Source organism: Watersipora subatra, chromosome 1 (assembly GCF_963576615.1).
Source record: "Watersipora subatra chromosome 1, tzWatSuba1.1, whole genome shotgun sequence".
Lineage (NCBI taxonomy): Eukaryota > Metazoa > Bryozoa > Gymnolaemata > Cheilostomatida > Watersiporidae > Watersipora > Watersipora subatra.
Window position 1 is genome coordinate 3,359,162 of NC_088708.1, and position 27,372 is coordinate 3,386,533.

At 35.7% G+C, this 27,372-nt stretch overlaps 2 protein-coding genes across 3 annotated transcripts; one reads left to right on the top strand and one right to left on the bottom strand.

Annotated features, from left to right (window-relative positions):
• Positions 1-682: 682 nt before the first annotated feature.
• LOC137408053 (prefoldin subunit 4-like) lies at positions 683-6,309 on the bottom strand. Of its 2 annotated transcripts, none has more exons than XM_068094452.1 (5): positions 6,163-6,309; positions 3,339-3,435; positions 2,646-2,750; positions 1,863-1,940; positions 683-1,014 (listed from the first exon to the last, which is right to left on the bottom strand). In XM_068094452.1, exons 2-5 carry the CDS (start codon positions 3,366-3,368, stop codon positions 814-816), a joined length of 414 nt encoding a protein of 137 aa, XP_067950553.1. In that variant the 5' UTR covers positions 3,369-3,435; positions 6,163-6,309; the 3' UTR covers positions 683-813. The 2 variants fall into 2 exon arrangements, with proteins under 2 accessions (XP_067950553.1, XP_067950546.1); XM_068094445.1 differs by having other exon boundaries at positions 6,155-6,300.
• A 105-nt stretch (positions 6,310-6,414) lies between these two features.
• On the top strand, positions 6,415-27,260 carry LOC137385279 (INO80 complex subunit D-like). Its single transcript, XM_068071719.1, has 9 exons — positions 6,415-6,533; positions 16,101-16,333; positions 17,384-17,983; positions 18,708-18,917; positions 21,889-22,013; positions 23,458-23,606; positions 23,735-23,870; positions 24,629-24,862; positions 26,045-27,260. Exons 2-9 carry the CDS (start codon positions 16,119-16,121, stop codon positions 26,899-26,901), a joined length of 2,526 nt encoding a protein of 841 aa, XP_067927820.1. The 5' UTR covers positions 6,415-6,533; positions 16,101-16,118; the 3' UTR covers positions 26,902-27,260.
• Positions 27,261-27,372: the final 112 nt, after the last annotated feature.

Consider the following 27,372-nt stretch of genomic DNA (forward strand, 5'->3'; position numbering starts at 1 on the left):
CTATACAGCATCACACCACCTATTAGCTGAAAGGAAACATCGTTGAAGTTTATCCTGCTAATGACAAAGAGAACGGTGATAAAAATTCGATATGATAACTCTTCAGATGCAAGGTATAACCTTAGAAGCCAAAATCATTAATTTAATCAAAGTACCAGTCATTATAATACGGTGCATTACACCACGCTGAGTTGTTAACAAGACGATTCCATGAATGTGATATGAAACATAGACAAACAGATATAAGTCAATGCTGTTATTAAGTCAACTGCCTGCTGCCACACCAATCTATAAACAACTGCCTGCTGCCACACTGATCTATAAAGAACTGCCTGCTGCCACACTGATCTATAAAGAACTGCCTGCTGTCACACCAATCTATAAATAACTGCCTGCTGTCACACCAATCTATAAACAACTGCCTGCTGCCACACCAATCTATGAACAACTGCCTGCTGCCACACTGATCTATAAAGAACTGCCTACGGCCACACCAATCTATAAATAACTGCTTGCTGCCACACCAATCTATAAACAACTGCCTGCTGCCATACCCATCTATGAACAACTGCCTGCTGCCACACCAATCTATCAACAACTGCCTGCTGCCACACCAATCTATGAACAACTGCCAAATCATTCTCAGACTCGCTATTAGTAAACAGAGCTGAAGGAGTTGATGAAATCTTATACATGTATTTTAAAGAAACAACACGCTAGCATACACTCGGTATAAACAGTCGTAGACAGAGCAGAGCACCTGTACCAAGCATCAAATTACTACAAGTTCTAGAATGCTCCAGCAGATTAGTCTTAGACTGGCTTCTCTTCATTTTCCAAGTTTATATTATTACCAAATTTCGCATAGAGCTGCACTTTGAGGTCAGAGAGAATGTTCTTAATTTCCTCAGCACGGGTGTTTAAAGCATCAATTTCTGCATCAATTTCTTTTTGTGCTTTCTCTAGATGCTCAGTGGCTGCTTCCGCTGACTTCGAGAAAAAAGCTTCACCAATCTGTCAAAACAATAAACCTGACAGTGTGTCAGCGATGCTCAGAAACTATAATGACTAAAAACTAAAACTCATGTTATTGAAACTTTCAAAAGCATCAGGGCGATTCAAACCAGACCAGCTATAGTAAACCTTCACAAACTAGTTTTGGGAATTTTGACGCAATAACACTCAAACTCGTATACATACTACATAAAGACCCGTATGTAAGCCCCGTCCACATGTAAGACCCGTCCACATGTAAGACCCGCCCACATATAAGACCCGCCCACATATAAGACCCGTCCACATGTAAGCCCCGTCCACATGTAAGCCCCATCCACATGTAAGCCCCGTCCACATGTAAGCCCCGTCCACATGTAAGCCCCGTCCACATGTAAGCCCCGTCCACATGTAAGCCCCGTTCACATGTAAGCCCCGTCCACATGTAAGACCCGTCCACATGTAAGACCCGTCCACATGTAAGCCCCGTCCACATGTAAGCCCCGTCCACATGTAAGACCCGCCCACATGTAAGCCCCGTCCACATGTAAGACCCGTCCACATGTAAGACCCGTCCACATGTAAGACCCGCCCACATGTAAGCCCCGTCCACATGTAAGACCCGTCCACATGTAAGACCCGTCCACATGTAAGACCCGCCCACATGTAAGCCCCGTCCACATGTAAGACCCGTCCACATGTAAGACCCGCCCACATGTAAGCCCCGTCTACATGTAAGCCCCGTCCACATGTAAGACCCGTCCACATGTAAAATACCATATATTAGAAATTAGATTTAAAAGTTCAACAACATCTAAACAAAATCATTTGTTCCAAAAATTCTTCATAAACATAATTTAAACAGCTACCTGATATGGCACCATCTCATCATCCCCTTCTAGCATCATAATCTCATCTACAGCATCTCTGTAGTTTTCTTGTTCCTTCTGTAATAATCATCGAACAGAAGTTACCAAAACAAAACTACAAAAACCACAATGTGACACAATATGACACTATGTACACAGGAGTAACGATGTCCGTAGACAAGAGACTGAAAAGAGAAATAGGAGGTAGAGAAAGAGAGATGATTATGTTGTATCAATACTCTGTATAAGTCAGGGTTATCTCCTCACAGCTGTGCTCCCCAAAGAGTAGACTGACTGTCCATTAATAAACACATTAAACAATGGTTTTGATTGAAATAGAGGATTTCCAACGCAATACAAAAAACTTAGCGAATTCAAACCATTCTTTTATAGTTTCGGAGATAGAGCATGGCGGCAGTAGGTCAACCTTGTTTTTGGAAATTACGCAAGGTCTTTCACCCCACAGAGCTTAAATTTTAGGCAGATAATCTTTTTAGAGAGTGAAGAAGATGGTTCAGACTATTTGAGGATCATCTGTTAGTTTTTTTTGGTATAATTTTGGCTGCCTCAAATGAAGTTGTATAGAAATAAAAGGCCCTGTTTGACATGTAAGAGATGAAGGTGATAGGCAAGTGTATCCACAGCTTCAATTCCTTTCAACTCCCTATAAAAATTGGCTGACAAAAGTTAGAAAATTGATCCAAGCCATTCTCCCCATACTCGCGACACCGCAGATGCTTATCCAATAAACTTTGTGTTGAAATGATAATTGAACACACATACTTTTCTCATTTCTATCTCATCATTAATGTCTCCAAGTTTTAGATTGTTTCTTGCAAAACAATTGATTTGCTGCTGATCTTCAAATGTGATGTGTATCTCGTTGTCCTACAACAAAACACCAGGCATAACTGAAACGATCCGCATTAACTTTCTCACGAATTTTAATGCTGGTGGTAAGATTTGTTATATCCTTAAAACTGAAGATTTGGTAAAACTTTTACTAAAATCGTTTATATGAACTCCCAAGTTCAGCAACATCACGAATATATTAATAAGGCACTTTATGTTTACACTAGAGTTTCAATGGCAGTGCAATTTCCTTTGAGATCCCAAAGATGAATGTAAGCTAGGCAATCTTTGATAGTAAGCATTTACTGGTTGCTGGCAACAATTTAAACAGATATTAGAATGCAAATGGGAAGATTTAGAGGTAAATCAACCAACATTCTGAGGTCCGCAATATTTTAATTAGTGACTACGAAAATGCACCGATATAGATATCACAGAAGCATGTATAAAAGCATTAAGCGCACTTCTGACAAATTTATGACTTTATCACCGAAACAATACAAATAGTACGAAATAATACCTGTCAGTCACAAGCACAAACTATGCTTACTATGACAGATGATAACAAGGATGTACCTAGTCTTCATTAAATGATAGACTTCTCAGAAATACAAAGTTACCCACCTTGACTGATTGTCCAACAACACTAGCCATTATGTCCAGCTATTACTCCACTGCCTCCGAGGTTTCAATACCAAAAGTTATTTATGTTAAGAGGAAACTAAAACAAAATAAAATGCTGAGATATAGTGAGCCACAAGACTGAATACATTGGCTCTCCAATTATACCGTGTACCAAAACTTTGCACCAAATCTTTTACTAATTTACTGTTCAATGTTTGCCAATTTAATATTTCTTTACATGTTATTTTGAGAGGTTTTAGGCAAAGAAGGACAATATACTATTTTGGAGATTCAATAATACTATATCAGACTGATATTCTTTATTGTACAAGTAAGAATGCTATATTTGGCTAAAATTCTCTATCACCTTGCTAAGAATACCGTACCGAACTTGTTTTTACCATCTCACCAAGAGACTTGCACATGAAAATTTAAATCTAACCAGACTACTATGACTGACACTCCCACAATGATAAGTAAAATCTAAAACAATGATCTCGTGACCATCCATTCTGTTGCAGGCCTCAGAGAGCTGGAATCTAAATAGTAGGATTGTTATGTCACAAAATTAGAAAATCAACTCTACACAAAAACGAATTTCCAAAATAAACTCAGAAATTATAGCTTGCATTCCTGATATCTAATGAATGTAGTAGAACAGGGCAAACGAAATTTATAAATTTCAACAACAAACAATGCTTTATTGTTTTCTTTTCATTTGAGCTAAAACCAAATCGCATTTGCCTTATTGCTATACCCCTTGATAAATGAATGATGCATTGAACATACTGATTGACCACACTCATAGCTGCCTTTGCAATAGCTTATTGAACATATGAAATGAAAATTTAAAAATATGATTGTTTTCATAATTGTAAATTATGTAACAATAATCAAGTATACATTTTCTGGGTATGTAATGTTTAACCATGAGCAATCGCAATTAATAAGGTTTTGCTGACTTAAAATGCTATGTTACCAATAAAACATGTCTTGGGTGATCACGGCAGGCACAACAGACCATAGTGTTGGCAGAATGTAGTTAACAGAATTGGAGATAACAACAAAGGAATGATACTTAAATCAGCACCAAAAGTTTATAACTTACTGAGATTTAGCAAGCATTACATGAGAGATTACTTATTCTAACAATAAAATCTTATTGTGTGAGCAAATGGTAAGAAGTGCTAACTTGGTCACCTATGAGATTGCCCGACATTCGATATCATTTAGTAACATTAGGCATCCAATTCCTCTATGATTGTATCAGGAGATTTATTTATTAAATTGTGACTCGAATCGTAATCCTTACCTGAAGTTATGCAATTTTAACTCAATCTATTTTAGTTTCAAATCAACCCCAAATTTAGTCGCACCCACTGTGTCTAGGATCGATTAGTTGTTATTACATGTTACAGAGTTAAATGAAAATTAATTTGCAAATTTAAATCAACTAGTAGGTTACACCTACTGACCGGTAAGGCTGGCTTGACTGATTACGATTCGGGAAAACTGTGCGGTTTGTTTGTATCTGAATGGCCAAAACCTTCGAAACAGGCTTTTATCTTCAGCATACCAAGTTTCAAACTTATCTGATAGAAACCTTCTTAAGTTTTTACCGAACTTAACAAAACCCTTAATGCTTAAATGTTCGAAAACTATTCTTCAAAATGGTAGCCTTACTGATAGGATAAACAATGAGCTTACTTATCATGGAACATATGTCAGCACCCAGTTCAAATGAAAACGGCAAAGGGATAGTACATAAAAGAACACAGAAAAATGATCACAGACCGGTTATGACATCAAAAATTAATAAGTAAAGAGAAAAAAGGAATACAAAAGCGAGACAGACGGTAGCGACTAACGGTGATGTGAGAGAGAGGTTTGCTAGCAACACGCTTGGTACGCTACACTTTTGTGACACTACGTGGCATGAACTTTAAAGTCAACTTAAATAAATTTAGCTTATTATGTGCACGCTTAAAAACAGGTTTTAACCTTACATCAAACTTAATTCAAATTTTGTTTTTTTTTTTTAATTTTCTTCTTTGGCTTGGCTCTTCTTGCTTTACTGACAAGAAAAATTGAGCAATTTCTCGTATGTTAAGACACTCATATCTCAAGGTATTATGTATATAAAATTGCGGATACTTGCTGTAGTTCTACGCAAAAATTGATGATAAGGAAACAGTGGTAATATTAAGATGTGTATATCATGCAGTATGCTACATCAACCAGTCATTTATTAGAAAAAATCTAAGCTCTATGTAACTATTTTATACTAACTCGGTGAGCTCTTCTGCCAACTTTCAAAATCGTTCAAATGAATATTGCATGCATAGCCCACAGAGATGGTTGTTATCGGACAATGCGAGTTACCTCATTAAATTTTACTAGTGCTGTTCTGAAACCTCACAGCTATAATTCCACGATAGTAGTCTATTAGTTTCCTTTTACCAGCAACCGTCTATTAAAACTGCTATGACCATAGTAAAAGTTGGCTGGCATTAAGTAGTGCTTATGCAATATATTGTTTACTGTTGTTTCTAGTATATGCACACTTGTTACATTAAAAGAAAAAAAACAACAAAATTGTGAGTCATAACAAAAAATAGCCTGACTAAAACAAACAGAGCATGAATCTACAAAGTAATACAAACAGTAATAATATATAACAGTCCTTACTCCAAGATCGCAATGTATTCTATATGTTTATTCATTCATTCACGACCCATTCAAACAATCACTAATGCAAAATACGAAAACAGAAAAAAATTCTCCATGGATAAAATTAGACGGTTAATGACACGTACAACAGTACCTGCGAAAGTTTTTTTAATGTGCTACTAGCTAATCTACGCTCAATTTAGATAGCTTGCCAAGCAAACAAACTCGTTCTAGTTTCCGAATGAAGAATAAATGAACGCATTTCATAACTTCGTTCGCTGCAATAGCTTTCGCTAAAATGTACCATATAGGCCGCGAATGTGATAATTGAGAAGAAGACATCGTCCTTGAATATAAATACGAGGCTATGCACTATGCGCAAAACCGGATATCCCTCTATTTACATCGGCGCCATCTTACATTCGATAAAATTTCCAAATAAATGCATGTGACTATGTAAATGCTTGGCTAATGCTAAACTTCTGATTTTATGTGCAATTATCTAACTGGAATATGACGAAAGAGGTAGATATTTAACATTATCTATTATGTTGCAAATGTTTCTCTGCGTTTATCTATCTAAAAATACACTCTGAAACGCTAACATCGCTAAATAAAATTTTAAGAGACAGTCAATTATCAACGATTTCATAAGATATAGTATTATTAATATGACAAGTTTGCCATGATGCCAACACAAAATATAATTGTTGGAAGTTTTAATGTCGATTTCGTAAATATCTGCGTAAAGCAAGAACAGTATGTATTTGGCCAATGTCTACATGTAGCGGTTATAAAAAGTTTTTTGCATGGCGAGTTTCTCAAAAATCTTCTTAGATTTAACTAAGGCAAATCTTTTTTGTGTGTATAACCTCTCATTAAAATCAAATGCGTAGGCAAGTAATGTAATTAATTCCAGATTTCTCCTGTCTACAAAGGACTTCATCTTTGTCAAAATCACTACTGTAACAAATGATTATGACATTATATGCCTCACTGAAACTCACATTGACTCAAACATAGATAATGGACGCATAATAGAAATACTGGGTTACGATTTTTTCAGATGTGATAGAAATACTCATGGTTTGGGTACACTGATAACCAATCAACCAATACCTCTGTGCAGCAACAATGTGCATAGAAATATGTGATTTGGATATTGTCGTGATAATTCTGCCTTAGAACACTGTTTAATGTTTGAATTACAGCCAGCATGTATCACTACATGATGTAGGTGATTTAAGTTATGCTCTCTCACAAATCTACCAGAAATTTCCTAATCACAGTATTGTGATTGTCGGTTACTTGAACCATTCTCACATAAATTGAGAAGAAAACTCCGTACTAATGCATTTTACCCACAACTATAAAAGAGTTTCTAAGCTTTTCTTTGAAAAAGGTCTTGTGCAATGGAAATATTTTCAATGTAGTGATGGACAATGATACAGAGATTATCGACTCTCTGACATATTTCTCAGTTTTAGTGATCACTGCATAGTTACAACTGATTCAAAACCAAGTGTCTCTCTCGGTCTATCAACTTCTAACAAAAAAACTATAAACATTTTCATCCACAGAGAAGTAGATCAAGTCGTATTTCGTAATCATTTTTGATACGAAATATGACTTACGACATTTTTGATGAATGGTGAAAAATGAATAATGTACAACAAATGTGAGATATATTATCGAATAACTTTCAGAAAGCTCTTGACCTAACAGCATCAACGGAGAAAATGAAGCTTAGATGCAAAGGTCAACCAATCTGATTTGGTAGATGCACAGATTAGCTGCATGCTAGGCAGAAAAACTACACAAAGTACAAATCAATGGGTAATATTTACTTATCACACGAGTTGAAAGAGCAGAAACGTACAAAAAAAATTATGTAAGATTGAAAAAGAAGTATATTGTAAACAAACTCTACAAACATTTTGAGAAGGCAATGGTAAACCCTTCCTTAAGCTCCTCTGAAAAAACAGCATCAACATCCTGTATCTAGGTTAAAGCTTATTGATGGCAACTTAATCAGTTAGTCTGCATTGTGACAAATTGTTAAATTAAACTTTATATGGTCAGTTTTGTAACAATGAAAATATAAACAATGTACCATTCCTTTTATTAAAAGTAGCACCATCAAAATCAAGCCAGTTGGTATCATTAAACTCATACATGACATCAAACGGAATAAATCTGGACCAGATCAAATAAGAAAGCATGAGTTCCTAGTAGACTCCGATCAGATAGCTAAATGCTTATACATCTGCCTGTTTCAATACTCACCGGAATCTAATCTAACCAATGGAGATCTGCATACAATATAGTTGCTCCTATTCAAAAAAAGAAATCAGAAAAAATAAATATAACTATAAACCTAGACCATGTTCTAGACCCTGTTCTGCACCCTCTTAATCAACCTTTGTTTACTATCCTTTACAATAGACAACATGGCTTTAAAAGCCATCTTAGTTATAAAACCCAGCTGTACTCCACCTACCGTAACAAAAGGAATAAAAAAGGCTTGTTCATTCACTGGGTCATTCTTGAAATGAAGAAGGCCTTCAACAAAGTTTCACATGAGCTACTTATCCAAAAAATCAGACATCGATGGTACAGAACATACAATTAGATACAGCGTTTTTTAACACATGCAACCCAAAAAGTTGTTATCAGAGGGACATTGTCTAATAGTACCCCAGTGACTTTTGGAGTTCCACAAAGCTCGGTACTAGTCCCACCATTATTTCTTATTTACATAATTGACCTTGATGCTGTGTCATGTAAAGTCAGCTTATATGCATCTGATTGTATTTCTATATTCGGAAGTCAACAATAGCAGAAAATCAAAATGCTTTTAAAACTTTATCGATCAGCTCCATGACCGGTCAGTTGAGTGGAAAATACCTTTCCGTGTTGATCAGTGCCAAGTTATGGTTTTCTGCTAGGATCAAACAAATCAGCCAGCGCTAACATTTGGCGTGTCTACATTACGTGTAGTGATAGAGGCCAAATATCATTGCAACCAAATCTGTAATTTGACAATCTCATAGACTAAAAGGTTGGCATTGCATTCACAGCTCTGGGCTGCATCAAATACTTCCTACATGCAGCATCTAAAAAGTACAAACTCTTAGCATACACCAGCCTATGTAGACTTTTCTGGAGCATGGCAATACTCTATGGGTTCCTCCAGACAAAACCACTTCTGGCTTGTATGATTCAAGACGAAACTAAGCAGTATGCTTCATCAGAAACATTAAAGGCTTTTACGGATTGACAGAAGCGCAAGCTCAACTTAAGTTTAGTGACTAAATGGTAGACGTGAATCACACCAAACATCCTTACCGATAAGAATACTCTCAGATAAAGATAGATATGATACCCTCTCCTCAGTTTATGATGAACGTGTTAATGACAAAAGCAATGCAACCATGACCGCATGTTCAGCTACAAAGGGGGAATCAAAATATGCATCCAGCCATATATATATATATATATATATACACTCATGCTACAGACAGTACTGTTTCGGCTATTGAAGCCTCATCAGTGCAGCTCTGAGCTTAGGCAAGGGACACAAATCCCATTACCAATGAGAGTTGACTTCCTGCCACGAAACAACTAAGTTGCCTCGCAGACTTGCCTCGTATATATATATATATATATATATATACATACACATACTATAACAGCTTTCTCCCAACTAGTGTAAGAGATATAATGATTGAGCCCGCAAACAAATGAAAATCAGCTCAGCAACATGCTGTATCACTGTTTTACACTGGCTTCAAATTACAAACCATATGAGGTACTTTTTCCTTTAAACCATCAATGTTTTTATTTGATTGTTTTATGATCCACGAGTAAAAAAATTATGATACTTAGCTCTGCTCATGTGTATTATTTATTTGGTATGACTATATATCATAACGATTTTTAAAACTGATTCTAGTCACGGCTTTGTGACAAAATGAGTACACTTACAAGTTTGTTTATGGATTTAATTAAATCATTTTTAATTCAATCTCTGTATATATATTTGTCAAAGTTTGTGTGTATGTCCAGCTATAGCTTTAAAAAATCTTGGAATTAAAAATTCCACAATATGATGGATTTGAATTCACGGAGATTGCCACCACAAGTTAAAATTCCGCACGCTCTACCACTGATCTATACAAGGTGCATTGATTAAATGCACTATCATATACTGTATAGTGTATGCACACGCTAAATGATGTAGTATTTAAAACAATGAATTCTATTAACTCCATGAAACACGATGTTTTTTTTGTGTTTTCTTGAACTTCTATTTTCAGTTTGTCGTAAGGTTCAATTACTATATCCGCGATCAAGGTCAATTCTTTTCGCAAGGACCATTGTATTATCCTCGTAGGAAGAGCCTCGACATTCTCTATCCGTTCGGTCAGACAAAGTCAATACAATGTCTCATTTTTACATTTGTACCAGTATCGAGAGGTACCAGTATCGTCTTATTCAAAGTTTTGATGGATAGCTTCTGGTGGACCAGTAACCTTTTTCATACACACTTCTATGCAAGAATTTTCATTATTAATTCAGCATATTCAGAATTTTTATCTTGTTTTCTCAGTTCGTATTAATTGTTTCATTACCGAATCATCTTTTATTGTAATCGTAGCAAAACAGACTCAATTTAGCCATTACTTGCTAATTATTTCACATTTACATTTAAACCTTTTTATAGTTGTTTTATTTTGTTTAAATTTATTTGACCTGCACAAAACATTTTTTTCATGATGTGAAGTTTGAAAGTTACAGCTGTTTGACAAAGTTTGAAAATCTTTACACATGTTTTTATTTTCTCTCTCAATTTATTTCAACTACACAAAACACTTTTCTCATGATATGTAGTTTGAAAGTTAGAATGGCAAATGTTGTGATATGTAAAATACAAATCAATTTTCTGTTCAAAGACTTTTTTACTACCTGGGCAATGCCGGGTAGCGCAGCTAGTAAAATATATAAATCATTTTTGTAATTTTTACTCTCAAATTTTTTCTAGTCTGACAACAAACCGATGAAACCTAATTTATAAATTGGTCAACATAGCACTACTTTTGTAAAACGCTCCATCAGACAAAACTACTTGCTCTTGTTGATCATATCAAGTCAAACATTATATTGAAATTCTCAAAAGTCAATTCAGTAACAAGTATCAGTGCTGTGCAATTCTTAGAAGATCAACTCTGTATTAGGTCATGACTTTGAAATGCGTGGTATGCATTAAAAAATGAGAACTGTTTTAGACACCGAAGGATATGATATGCATAAAATTGATTTACGACAGTGACACATGATTTAGCTTGCCTTGAAGCTGCTCACAAGTAAATGAATATAAAGATAAGCAGTAAAATTGTAGCTAAAGAGCCAATTATACAGGATGAAATGTGTTTTGGTAGCCCACATGAAAGCATACCCTGTTGGATGCATGCTAGTAGTTTTGACGTGATTGTAACAAATAGGATTGTTGCAGTAACCGCCTAGCAAAACATGTTACCAAGTTTCATATTACTAGAGCACATCCACCAAAGCCAACTATTCTACTGCAACCATTCTACTTGCTACAAGTACCTCGAACTAATAAAGCGCGTCTAACACGGTATGCGTTCATGTAAATTACCAAAACACATTTCATTCTGTATAATTAGAGCCTTTTTCAAACTGGTAAATTGTGTATTGCCAGCTTACTCAGTTCATCTAATTTTAATTACTCATGAGCAGTTTCAATATCTATATAAAATCCCCTTATGATTGAAAAGTTTTAGTTGTGAATTCATACCACTGATTTTTAGGCATATGTTTTGTTACATAAATTAGCTGCTTTACAATGTATTTGAAATGACATGTCTGGCCAAAATAATTTTGATGACGATATAAAATACACCAACTTAAGAAATGTTGGACCAAATTATACCAGATAATTTCAAAACAAATGTTCAGCCTGAAGTAAAATTATTTTCTAAAAGAGTGCAGATGACTTTTATTGATAGTTCTCTAAGTTAATATTAAAACAAAATTATAATAAATCTATAGCTGCTTCATAATTCGCGCAAAGAAAAGTGGTTTAGTATTTTTCCTGTTTGTCACTTACAGAATACCCATCTGCATCTAAATTTAGTATTTTTGTTATTGTCGGTGCAGCTAGTACTACTAGACTGTTACTAGGCAACACTTGATCCACCAATAAAAACTTTCAGTTGTACTATCGGTTATATAGTCTTATATTTTCTTATTTGCACAAGGCACTGTCATATATTTAATATATTATAACAGTAAGAATATTTAGTCTGTCTGCTTTCAGAAGTACCACAACAAACAGATAAAGACAGATAATAATAAAAATTATTGTCAAATTTACCAAAATTATCCGAGGTAAATGCTTAACTGACGTCTTATCCTAGTCATAATGACTAACATGAATCTTTCACGGTATTAATGCTTATTTTTGTCAGATTTCATTTTAGTATACTTTGTTCCAAAATTCAAATGGTTACAGAAAAAAGATATTGTGACTTTTTGTATTAATAGCTGCTGAAGTTCAGTTGGTGAAAAATATCAACTCGTGTAAATCTGTTCATTAGACGTGAAATTAGCAGATAACAATTTCTACATAGTTTTTTCAGGTATGTTGGAGTATTAAAGATTATAAAATGATATAGCTGGCTACCTTTCACTTTCGAAAAGGTTATTCTCCATTTTGTGTAGTTTTATTATTGTAAGCAAGCTTTAGCTCACAAATTGCGCGCAATTCTGTCACGATATAAGAAAGCATGAAGAAATTACAGTAATCTTTTTTAGAATGCGCTTAAAAAGCTGATTATAAAATATTTGTGTAACAAGTTTTCATTTATTTGACAAGTGCATTAACTGCCTTCCTGCGAATCAATTAGTCCCCTGACTAAACTCTTAAAGGCCAGACTTTCTTTATTTTTGCTCTTACTTTACTCGTTACTTTTCTCCATTTTTTGCTCACTGCTGTTCTAAAAAACCGTAGCAATTTTTTTGCCTTCTCTGAATGTACAATTGGTCTACATCGTGATGGATTTAATTTACACCATAAGTTAAATTTGCGATAGGATATTGGATTTTGTTGACAAAACATCCTATCACAAAGGTTATAGTGAACTTTTTCAACCTTCAAGCAGTGCAAATCTGATGCGAGCGAGTGCTCAGTACTCAACTTTTTAAAATTTTAGTAATGTGATTTTGTACAACGGATTCTATGGTCCCTGATGCTAACTTTAGTGCTTTGCGTATCGCTAAGGAAGGTCACTGTAAAATATTTGGCAGCCCATTTGGTTTTGCTAGAAACAAATTATCCTTATATTAATTTTAAAATAAAATAAAACGTTGAACATTATTCTTAAATCATTTCATATTTGTTGGTTTCGGCGTCCATGGTCATTATGTTCTGAGGCCTTTTCACATTATTTTACCATATTATCAAGCTTACAAAAAATATAATTTACATATTCCAATTTCTTAATATATCTAATTTTGTATAAACAGATCCTTTTGTACTTATTTTGAAGGTAATGTGATAAATTGGTTCTTGTTTTCATGTACTACAGCTGATTAACAAATTCATACACAAACTTTATGCTATAAAAAATCTATTTAAGCACTGTGTGACTAGAAGTAACCAGTGTATTAGAAATCTTCCTTCACAAATTTAACATCACCGTGTTTGATTTACTGATTATGCCATTTGTCTGGAATGCTTTATATGGATACGTTTCGCATAAGGGCTTATATGTAGTTTAAGGAATGACTGTATTTAAATTTCTTTTAAACTTCTTTAACAGTTATGTTTTAATCTTTTGTAGTATGTTTTACCTTATGATGGTATTGTGGTTTAACTAAAGTTTGACACTATATTTTATTTGAAGTTCTCAACAATGAAAATGGTTCGATCAGTTCAACTTAGCATAAAACCTTCATTTGAGTGGCATGGCGCTCTATTTTTCAACCTATCCCTTGAAGATTGGCGCTTTATTTAAGGTGGAGCTAAAATAAAGAGTGTCGTTCAAATAAAGAGTGGCGTTGTATTTTTTTAAATGCCTCATCACAATATTGAGAAAACAAATTTAACCCTTTCATGGACGAATCGAATGTCGCCTATATTTTGCACTCTCCTTCAGGCGGCGCGACATTAAACCTTTGAGTGGAGGAAATCTGTTAACTCACCTTCAAATTGTTGTATATCTGTAAATAAATATGCAGAAGCTGATACATATCTCTACCAGATGATATCTATTGCTCGCAATTAACCTAAGAGAATCTTACAGCCTGCGTTGCAAATTGTTGGTCCTTTTAAGTTTTTTATTTCATTTTAAATATGAGGACATATTTTTATTTTATAACTACATTGGACAAGGTTGCATAAAAGCTCATTGCACTCATTAATATGTTTGCTACAGTTTGCACTAAACTGGCTTTTTACGTGCAATAGATAAAGGGTTACAAGCATTGATCTATTGTAAGCCGAGTTCGTATTAAAGCGATAATGCTATCAAATAATATGCTATGAATCTGCAAATTTCTAGGTTATGTAATAATAGTTATCTATCAACTGCTACAAACATATATTCAAGAACAAGTGACATAAACAAACTATATTTATAATACATTCAGAAACAAAAATTAACATTTCAAAACCAAAGTTACTATTTTTAAAACAAAAAATATGAACATCGTTTGCTCAGCCAGTTGTGTTTTGAATGTTGTTTTCGTTTGGAACCATTCCATATTCTTCTGGCTGTTTCATACCCTCCACAGTGTCTTCTGACCTCAACTCTTCTTTTGCACAGCTGAGCTAGTCGATATTAGCGTTCAAACAAATTTTTAGCAGAGCAAAACTTTTATCTGATGCACTTCAGTATACGCATTTGGCGCAAATAAAGAGAAATATAAATAATAAAAATGTAATAAAAATAGCCTCAAAATGTGTAGTACCACAGATTCCATTGTAAATGTGAAAACTGTTGTCACATACGTAGAAGTATCAGGACAGCGTTAAAGAATAACTATTATCCTTATACAATTACTCATTATTTCTATGGTGCTGCTTTCAAAGTTTTAACGAGACAACTGTAAAGATTTAGAGTTGAAAAACGGACTTCGGTACAAACAGAAACAACGAACCAATTAATTGTTATTGAGGTAATCGAGTCATTATTAGTATGGCTTGTGGACACTTTCTACCAGTCACTTGCTATTACGGGTTCGTAAAGTTCAAGAATGTCAAATAGTGGCGGGCAAATAGAAAAGCATTCAAATAGAAGTGACTTTCAATTAAAGGGTGGCATTCAAATACAGGTTTTACGATAATCATTTTAGTGCTATACAATACTGGTTTTACAAGAATAAGTTTGGGATTCGCCAGTCAGGCCAATAAAAGTTTGTATCCTTCTATAGAGACCCATACATTCTTGGACCTTGGTTATTATTGAGTCGGAGTGATCTTGTAGCATAAATCAAATCGCAAATACATTTTTGGTTACTATTGAGTCAGAGTGATCTTGTAGCATATATCAAATCCCAAAAGTTAGAAAAAACAACAATTGAATATGATATTAAATAAGAAAACCCTAATCAACACGAAGGGTCTTTCCAAATCCAATCATTCATCTCCTTTAAAACCTTTTTATACAAAAAGTAGTGTTGTCTGTCATAAACATTCAGATATAATGTAAACTCAGCTAGCTACATTTGTGTGGATATGGTGTTAGGAGAGTTGACAGCCCACCATTGTCAAAACCCTTTCATGTCAGCTGAAGGATTGAATTTCATTAGATGGTTATCGAGGAGTGTTTATTGAATTGTTATTCATGTCTGATGGATACTTGCAAGCGTTTATTGTGAAATGGTGGGAGGTGGGAGCTAAAAGGAATAGAAATTTTTGATGAACTCACAAAGTTTCTTCATACATTTTTTACATCTATCCTTAGCCTGTAATTCCTTATAGAGTTGAGATGCTGCATATACTATGCTGACTTCACTGGTCTGATTCGCATGTTATTGCATTAACTGTTGAATTGTGTGTTGTAGATCCAGCTCTGACCTACAATGTATGAAGGACGAAATGTACATTTCACTACAAATAACAAGCCTCTATGTTCATTCAGTGGTAAATTGTGCAATTTGCGACGTTTGCATGGCTTTGCATTCTGTGTGCGACACATACTTGAGGATTCATCCGCACCATTTAAACAGTGTGTATTCGTAGTAAAGGCGAGTGGACAGAGATGCACAAGTGCAATACCATCTTCCAAAGACAGAGAGTGAGTATACTTACCATCTCACGCCTCACCCTTAATAACTTCACCTAGTCGCCATCAGACTGCCCAAACCTGCTTATGTATCATTTTTTTCTGTCAAATTTCAATTGATTGAATTATTACATCTCTGAGAGAAATTGTTTCTCATAAATCACGTGTTTGTCCATGTTCTAGTAAAGAAAGTCTGTTAACACCATGTTGTTGTTGAGAATATTTTTTTATGTAGAATCATCCAATTTCTGACTAGAACAACTACCATCTTCAACCGTAGCTTGATGACATGTAAAAGAATTATGCCTCGTTGCTTTTGCTTCAAAAGACTTGAAATCTGGTGATTCAACATAAACTGCTCTATCTAACAACATGTTGTTATCAGATTATTTTACCTGAATATTGCCCGATAGGACCATTTAAAGTTATTGTTAGCCATCTTAAACCTTTACAAAAGTCTAATTGGAACGACTATCCCGTCAAGGTAAAAAAGCAACCAACATGATTAGACGGTAAAACTTGTGCTGACTGAACCGAAACGGAATAGAGTAAACTTCTGCATACTTCTTTGTGGCGTCCTTTTTTTATGTAGAAAATATTTCACAGATTTATTGTAAAGCTACACGTGATGAAACGAAAAACTTGTAGCTTTCAATTCTTATGGAGATTCACAGCTGTTGGTGCAGGAACATGCTGTAACTTTCAATGTTATTCAATTGAAACGCATTAGTCTCACCGGTTATAACTTTGTTAAAACATGGTAAGGTATAAAAATTATTCTAAATTAAACTTTATTCCAAATGCTGCTGTGTGCTGCTGCCATGAGTGTGCTGAGCAGTGGGAGGGATTAACCAATTGGAAATCCTCAATTAGGTCTGGTTGTAAATTTTCATTAAAATTTGTTTTGTAACAGTTTCATTGTTATCCTTACAGTTATTATTGATATCATTGATATCTTAGCGTTACTCAATATCCAGTATTTACAGGTACTGCAATGCACACATGCAGGTGATGGGCATCATCATTGATATCTTAGTGTTACTCAGTATCCATTATTTACAGGTACTGCAATGCACACATGCAGGTGATGGGCATCATTCCGAAAAAAGAACGCAAGAAAAAGCCCGAGTCATCGCTACTGCCTGATAGCCATGGGTTCCTACAACTAGACTCTCTGAAGCCCCCAAATGGCTACCATTCTGATGAGCAGTCTAACAATCATAGGTTCAGTGCTTCAAAAATGTTTCCAGAACTCGCTGAAAAACTATCTCTTGACAATCAAAAGAATTGTGATTTGACTTCAGACGAGACTGCCAGTAACTCGATAGGCAAGACAGCATCGAAGAGTTCTGGTGTCATCAACAGTCTCTCCGCTAAGCGTGTCAGGCGGCCGACTAGGAAGTACGCATCGATGCAAAAGAGGAAACAGCTCGGTCTGCTCACAGAGGAGGAGGGCAAGTCATCGCTGACAGTTCATGGATATAAGGCGTATGATGAGTATGCCCGGGATAAGATGGCTAACTCTATTTTACTAACTCCAGTCATAGATAGCAGTGATGACGATTCACCGAGTTTATCTTTATCATCCCTCCTCCCGTGTAGCCTTGGGGCTCCCTGCTCACCTCTCTCTCACACATCGGATCTCAGTGATACATTGTCAGAGTGAGTAGCTCAGTCTATTTGTCAAAAAATAAGCTTATGACAGCCAAGATCATTGAATATTGTTTTTCAGGTTTTTACCAGTTAGATTGTTGCATCAGACAGTTTCTAAATGTGGAGTTGTCTGTGCTATTGAAGGACATGTTTGTCACATTTGTGCGTGTGGTCTCTGGATGCTACAATAGTATCACCTCATAATTCTATCAAATAGTGTCTGATGTTGACTAATTAATGCTCTTTCTTAATCTGTAAATTTATTGCCAGATTCTTTATGTTTTCACTTATTTTTAAAGTAATGGATTATTTCCATTTAAAATGCCTTAAAATATTGTATTCCTTTGGGTTATGTCTACCTTTTATTTAATTATTTTTGGCTCATAAAACGTTAGTAAATCTCTATTTCATTTAGCTATCATTGTCTGTAACAGTATTGCTGCCACTTTATTTGTAAAGGAACAATACAACTAATATAGGTGTTGTTGGGTATGAATATTTACTGGGTCTGTAACATATTGGACATTCATTTCTCCACTCTTCTAGCCTATCTCTACAATATATTTCTAGATTTTATGCTACTAAAAGTTTCGTTATACAATTTTCTCATGGTGTTGGCTTACCTAATCTTAAAGTAAACCCGTTATCTTGTGAATTGCACTTTCTTGACTTCTTCCTGTTTGTAGCACTGTTAGCTATCCTACCTCGTCTCACATCAGAATATTCTTTGCAGCTCTGACTCCAACAGCGACAGCTTGCTAAAACTCAAGCGAGCCTGTATTCAACTGAGTCGTGCGAAGCATCTCAATCAGGAAGTTGCTGACCATACCAAACATTTTACCAACTATTTCCTAGACACGATTAGGGGAGACCTTGATTGCGCTAGTCTTGTGGTGCAGCACATAAGAGCACGAAAGACGCCTAGCAGAGTCGTGACTAATCAGTAAGTTAAACTGTTTCCTTTTTAATTTATTGACGTCACTTAATCATCAACTTACAGCTTCAATGTGACACATTTCCTCCTATGACCAGTTCACATTTATCGACACAATCAGTTTTATATCCATACTAAATGAATGTCTGACGTTGCCCGGGTAATGAAAGAGTCTTTGCACAGAAAACTTTTTATTTAACATATGCATCATTTACCATTCTACTTCTAAACTTCATATCATGATAAAGATGTTTTTGTGCAGTTCAAATAAATTAAGAGAAAAAATAAACAATGAGTATACGGAAGTTTGTGTACAGCTCCTTGTATTCAAAGTTTTGATGGACGATACTGGCACCTCTCGATACTGATACAAACAAAAAAATGAGATATTGAACTTTTTTGTCTGATACTTTCTCTGACCGAACGGAGAGAGAATGTAGAGGCAATTTCTACACCAGATAATACAATTGTCTACATGAAAAGCATTTAGATTTTACAGATTTACCAAACCGGAAATATGAGTGTAACGGCACATTTGAAATTAAAATGGCTCATTTGAATTTACAAATAAAAAATAGGTAATGGTATAAAAATTTGATTTTAAAAACAATTAAAAAAAACAAATGGAAAAGGTAATAATAATTAATAATAAAAAGGGCACATTTGCGGTAAGAGCGAAAGAAATGATAGAGCGAAGAAAATGATAAGGCTTAGCCTTAGGGTTATGCACACTTGTTAGTAGACTTGTTAGTAGACTTGTTAGTAGTCTTGTTAGTAGACTTGTTAGTAGACTTGTTAGTAGACTTGCGATATGAATGTTGCGAGTTAAGATCCACTCCCAAGGCGATTTTTCATTGCTAAAACTTTATTGCTATAACTGGACAGACCAACGACTGACAAACATTTAAGATATATATAGATTATTCTATTTAGATCATTAGTAACATGACTTGCAAGGTAGTTTCTGATCATGCAACGATAGTTGGGCACAGAGAACAGAAATTTGTCAACTAGGCAGTATGCATGGACGGTTAGAGACTATTGCTGCACTTTTAGGCATTTCTGTGTGATTTATCTCGACATGTGTTATCTGTCTCGAACTAGCTTCTGGGTTTAGCAACCAGTGTCCTGTATTTTACATACTTATAGTGATCATTTATCTCCTGTTTTAATTGGTGTTGAAATTGTTCCTTTAGCAAGAAATATTTGTTTCCATTTTTACCAGTTTAAATTGTTGCAATGTGGAAGTGTTTAGTGAATGGAAGTGTTTAGTAACAACAGGGATGACTGGGTTTTCTGTTTAAACATAAAACATTGAAACCTTATCGTTGTTAGATTCGTGTATAGTTTGCAATAGATAGAGTTAGACCCCAACTCACAATTTAGTGTAAATTTATGTTTCATAGAGTTATGTTATAGCTCATCCGCTAGTGTGTTTATGTTTCATAGAGTTATGTTATAGCTCATCCTCTAGTGTGTTTATGTTTCATAGAGTTATGTTATAGCTCATAATCTAGTGTATTTATGTTTCAGAGTTATGTTATAGCTCATAATCTAGTGTATTTATGTTTAAGGAGTTATGTTATAGCTCATCCGCTAGTGTGTTTATGTTTCATAGAGTTATGTTATAGCTCATAATCTAGTGTATTTATGTTTAAGGAGTTATGTTATAGCTCATCCGCTAGTGTGTTTATGTTTCATAGAGTTATGTTATAGCTCATCCGCTAGTGTGTTTATGTTTCATAGAGTTATGTTATAGCTCATAAGCTAGTGTATTTATGTTTCAGAGTTATGTTATAGCTCATAATCTAGTGTATTTACTGTAAAACCTCTATTTGAATGTTGTCATCATTTGAATGCCACCTGTATTTGGTTGCTTATATGACATTCTTTAACATTTACATTTTACATATCCGTTGTTTTCAGATTTGTCCGTGATGTGGTTTACAATCTGATCTGAAGACTTTAAAGTGTTTTCGTGATGTGGTTTACAATCTGATCTGAAGACTTTAAAGTGTTTTGATGAACGATGAGAATACTCTTCAGGAACATTGTATGACGTAATAACGGCCATTGTTATGGCGTATCGAAGTGCATTTTTTAACTTCAAAGTTTTACAGTTTAAAAAAAAAACTTTGATAGCGACACTATTGAAATAATTAATAACTGTATCCGGCTAATGTTTTATATTCATAGTAGTTCTGTGTTCAACTCGGTCTCATACTTCGGCGTATATAAAACCAGTTTAGCAATAATGCAGAGGTCGATGGCATAAATGTCGTTTCACCCGAAGGAGCGTACAAAATACAGGCGACTTTGGCATCACTTCGCCCGTAAAAGGATTAAATTTATCTTCCCAAAATTCTGAGCTAGTCGGAAAATACGACGCCACCCTTTATTCAAACATCACATCTAGTAAAACGCTACCGTAGCGGAAGGGTTGAAAAATACAGCGCCATGGCATTCAAATAAAGGTTTTTACGGTATGTTTCGTAGAGTTTTGTTGTAGCTCGTAATATACTTATATTTTATGGAATTATGCTATAGCTCACTCTCTACTGTATTTGTTTCATAGTGTTACGTCATTGCTCATAATCTAGTGTATTTGTTTTACAGATAATCTGGTTCACAATTGAGATTTATCAGCACTCATTTTTGTTTAATTTATTTAGTGAGACATCTACATTTATTCGAGCTATAAAATATGCATTATTTTGCTGTTAACATGAAATTTTATACCTTAACTAACCGCTACATAGACTCATTTGCAAGGGTTTGCAACAAACGGTGGTGATAATATGATAATTTTCTGATAATTGAACAATTTTTAGGATGTTCTGAAAGTTCTCTGGAGTGAGAATGTTAGCGATGTTAGCATCCGATCTTATTAAATTCTTTCACAATATTAGTAAGCATTAGATGGATGACCTGAAAAGCTGTATTTCCGTGTCGTCTGTATAACTTTGATTGTTTATTTCAGTACGGAAAGTCGATCATTTGTCAAAGGCTCGGTTACAGATAGTGTGAGCCATTGCACTCACATTGATGAAGTCGATAAACCATGCCATCGTCGGCCTATTCCAATGACTAATCTTTGTAGTAGACGTATCCTTTTACAAGCCAGTGTTAACACTCAGTTATACTGGTCGTATTGTTGGTAACTGCAGGTGGATTAGTTAGCGATACCCCAATTGGCAGATGGTGCTATAGTTAAATTTAATGAGTGACTGGTGGAATGTTTCGTATGTATGTAATGATCTGCCTCATGAACTAATTGAAGCGGCTACATATGATATACTATACTTATATTATATAGGCCCAAGGCCAGCACTATTCAAGGAGTTAGTTTTCTGCTTCATTAGTATTGTTAAAGGCAGCAACGTCAAGAGTTTATCTTGCTAGAGTTCATCATGGTCTAAGGGCGTGTTTATACCTTAACTAGTTCGTTCGTGGTACAATGAGGGCAATAATTTCTCGGTCACATGCCAAAATTCCACATTGGCGAGAAAATAGAGCGATTTATGATTTCTCCGAGCTACAATAGATAGCGAAGGAACTTACAGAACAAAAGTTTATATGAGATCGTGAAAGAACTAGGAATGGTAGTGTGATAGTACCACAAGTGAGACTGGAAAATAATAAACATGAAATTGAAAAAACAGTTTCGCAAAAATATAATTATTTCTTGTTCTTTCAAGCCGGAGTATAAATGTTCATAAAATTAAATCCGAATTTAATCTTTTCCACATGCATCCGTTGACGTATAAACATGCCCTTGAGGTGCTGCTTCATGAGTTTTTTAATCAATTGAAGACAATCATGACATGAGGAACCCGCTTAAAGCGGATTACTACTAACTGAATGTACTGCTAATGCAACATTCTACATATATTCAATTTCAGAACTTAGTTTATATTGCTTCAGCTAGATAAATTAAAAAGTTATAAAAATCCAAATGGTCTGGTTTTAGTACAGAGAAAAACAGAGAAAACTGCACCATGTTGTTTTTATCTGTATTCAGAGCATATATGTATAACATATCAGAATGTCTTATTTTTTGCAATAATTAGAGAAGTGATTTTATTGCATCTCTAAAAGGCGAATAGTTGTGTTGAGAAATATTTGAGTGGTTGTGATTAAAGCTGTAAGCATATAATTAAGTATTCTTTTTTTGTGTGTTGAGTCGCTGTTTATTCACATTTTATGGTTTTGTATGGGCCAGCAATAATGCGATGTTTGTTCACATTGTTAAAGTGGTGCATCGCATGACAAGCTTCATCTTGAAAATGATCTAAAACAGCCCAGACACCATTGAAACTAGCTTCTACAGGTTTACATTTTATGGTCATGTTTGTGTCAGCTTGGGTTGCGGCAACAGCTGCAGGTACCTTGTGCCTGACTCTAAACATTTGGAAGCTCCAAAACTGCGCTATAACTCCGGTATCTCCTCCCTTTGTTTACCTCAATCTCTACATTGTAATGCTTTTGCTTTGTTCTTTTTTAACGAATTGATTTCATGAACTTTGCAAGTTCCTTAACCATTTAATAGACTTGCTCAACTCTTCTCAACAAAAGTTGTTTCTAAGCTGCACCTACTCCAGTTGTGGTAAGCTGACAGATGAGTCAAAGACCTGTGGTCTTCCAGCCCTTGATACGGGGCAAGGGGCTCCTCTCTGCCAGTCACACTTACCTAAAATTGTAAGTAGAAGTCTGGGTGAGAAAACAAAAAAATAATTAAACTTTCATATTTTGTTTAATAGTAATTTACTTGAGCACTCGCTAATTATCGCGGTTGTCGTCATTCACTGTAATTGTTCATTATGTAGCCTGACCCATTTGTTCTCGAACAAGAGATGAATCTCAAAAAGAAGAAAAAGAAATCAAAACCATTTGCATCTCGGCGAAGCAAAAAGCGAAAAAAGATGTCAAAGCTACAGAAGCCAATGTCAGCGACTGATGCCGGTGAGACATACTTGCTTAGTTCTTACCTTGACACTCTTATTTAGAGAGGGTTGAATCAGTGTGCTCAGTAACACCCTCTGACACTCTTATTTAGAGAGGGTTGAATCAGTGTGCTCAGTAACACCCTCTGACACTCTTATTTAGAGAGGGTTGAATCAGTGTGCTCAGTAACACCCTCTGACACTCTTATTTAGAGAGGGTTGAATCAGTGTGCTCAGTAACACCCTCTGACACTCTTATTTAGAGAGGGTTGAATCAGTGTGCTCAGTAACACCCTCTGACACTCTTATTTAGAGAGGGTTGAATCAGTGTGCTCAGTAACACCCTCTGACACTCTTATTTAGAGAGGGTTGAATCAGTGTGCTCAGTAACACCCTCTGACACTCTTATTTAGAGAGGGTTGAATCAGTGTGCTCAGTAACACCCTCTGACACTCTTATTTAGAGAGGGTTGAATCAGTGTGCTCAGTAACACCCTCTGACACTCTTATTTAGAGAGGGTTGAATCAGTGTGCTCAGTAACACCCTCTGACAGTATTTGATCTTGGAGGCGCATTTATAAAATAGTAATCTCACTTATGACAGTCAAACTGTAACATCGGGCTGTAGTGGGCAAGAAACTCTCGTTGGAAGCTTTCGGTGTAGATACAATGTCTAAGCTCAGTTAAAGCTTATTCGTGGCATCACCCAGTTCTGTCGGGTTGGTCCAACGCTAGTTGTAACACTTGTCTAACTGTTGTGAGTTATTCTATCCTCCAGGAAGTGCAGCATTGTCTTCAAGTTCTGAAGTAAGTACAAGCAATCCGGCAGATGCACCCAAATCCAGTTCATCTCCGATGAGAGTTGAAGATGATGATTTAGATAGCGATACTGACAACATCCTTTCACCGCTTGACAAATCGCTCCTGCCTCTCGGAAATGATGAAAGCAAGATTTTGGATGACAATGAAATTGACGAAGTGCTGAATGAAGAAGACTTGAACCTGTTTCCTGGTAAGCCAGTCTTTGTCTAGACCTAACATTTCAGTAAGGCTTAGTAGGTGAAAAAAGTTTAAATGTTTTAGCCCTGGTTTTGCTGTTGGCTAATCCCATCTTTTGTTTCTGGCTATCATGGGTGTGCGACATAAGGAATGGGTGCTAGTTACTCTTCTGAAACATCTAAGACTCGCTAATTGTTGGTTTGATGTATGAGTAGTTTGCTAGTCGTTGCCCTTGAATATCTTCGCTTCCCTTGAATATCTGACTATGTCTTGCTAGTAGGTATGTTGCAATATGGAAGGCTTGTTAGTTGTACGTTATGGATGTCTTGCTATTTGATGTTAAATTGTCTAAGGCTTCTTAGTTATGTTATTATTAAGGTTTATGAAAAGGTAAGATATTCGATTAAATGACTTGACCAGCAACCAGAACAACAAAAATGACATGGCAAGAGAGACTTGCTGTTGCGGGCAGTTTGAAGCTATAACTACTCCATGTTATAGGGATCGCTTTGCGCTACTTGACTGTAATGCTTCATTTCATTGCTAAAATGGTGGTAATTGCTGATATTTGGTATTTTACTAAAGTAATAATACGTGAAAAAGTGCACAATATTGCTCATTACAGGGCGATTGGTAACTGGCCAACTTGGGTGTCATCTGTTGGTTGTATGCATTCTACAACTATCTGGGAAATAATCCATAGCTCATTTCGTTTAAAGTTTCAGCTCATGCATTACAAACCTAGTGACACACTACTACATGGCTAACAACAACAAAGTTTCAGCTCATGCATTACAAACCTAGTGACACCCTACTATGTGGCTAACAACAGCAAAGTTTCAGCTCATGCATTACAAACTTAGTGACACACTACTATGTGGATAACAACAGCAAAGTTTCAGCTCGTGCATTACAAACTTAGTGACACACTACTATGTGGCTAACAACAGCAAAGTTTCAGCTCAGGCATTACAAACTTAGTGACACACTACTATGTGGCTAACAACAGCAAAGTTTCAGCTCATGCATTACAAACCTAGTGACCCACTACTATGTGGTTAACAATAGCAAAGCTCTGCTTTGTAATTTTGGGAAACTTTGTCTTTCAGTTCTAGAGTGCAAGAGAATGTTTATTGTATGTAGTTGCAACATGACTATGCAGTTGTCATCTGGAAACCTATTGTTATGTTTTCAGAGTCGGTCAAGAATGAGGTAGGGATGGGATTAACTGATGCTGAAGCTGATCTCATATTTAGTCAAAACAGTGATGAGTTATTGAACAATTTGAAAGGAGAGCTGCCTGATGACATTACAGACGCTATTTTGCATGTTGAGTATGAAGCTGAGATGGAAAAGCAAAAACAGCAGCAGTTATCTCACACGCAAACCATTCCTCAGGCAGCAGCACAGCATCAGCAGCATCCACCACCCCCTCATCGCCTCATGCAGCAACCTGTTAACGCATATGACGTGGGTGGCAGCATGGATGGCTATACAGACGATTATGGCTCTGTCCATCAGTCATATGGCCAAGGGCCTCCCCCTGACTATCCCGGTGCTACAAAATTTATGCCTAATCATCTCAATGTTCACGCTAATCTCAATTACATGCATGAGCAGGGTAACAGGTATACTCATCATCAGATACATCCGAAGGTACCCACGTCTCTTAACAATGCACCGATGCTACATAGACAGTCCAGTTATCACTTACCTCCCTCTAGCCCTTTGTCACTTTCAGCTTCGTCCACTCAACTTAACTCTAACTCAATGTCTATAAATAGAATGGGTCGCCTTCCTCCTGTATCAACAATAACCATGCAGCAATGGCCTGGCTCTGAGTCAACGCCATACCAAAATGGTTTTCATAGCCCCACGGAGCAGCACCATATGTATCAACACAACGGACTGCCCTCTCCTCCGCACTATCAGCCCCCAAGGGAACATAGACTTATGTATTCTACACAGTTGTATAACAACGGTGCCTATAGCCTTAATAGATCACTGAGGCCTCCTCATCCACAATGTGTAAACATGCCAATGCAGCAATGAGCTAACTTATAAACATGCTCCATCGACCGATTCTTTCCTTGTGCCAAACATTTTCCTCTTTTTTTACTAATTTTGCTAGATCTTTTCAAACTAAAGATGTTTTCTTTTGTATTGCTATTTTTTTAATCAAATGGTAAACTGTTGCAATGTAATACATTATTCAAGTGACAATAAAGTTATTGTTAACAAAATTTTTTTAATAGAAACAACTATTCTGTTGTCATACAAAAAGGAAATGTCAGATAGAAATTTGTTGATAATTTATACATAGCTGCTTCTGGGCAACTGCATTAAATTTACTTCGAATTTATTTTTTGTACAGCAATTGGGTTCACACACGGTAAAATATAAAATACAAACAATTATGGCAATACTCGCAGGTGTATTCTTAGAATCTGTTCATTTTAAAGATTTTATTACAACGGGTTGTTGTCTCTTGCTAACTGCGACAGCTCGCGCTATTGGTCAGTT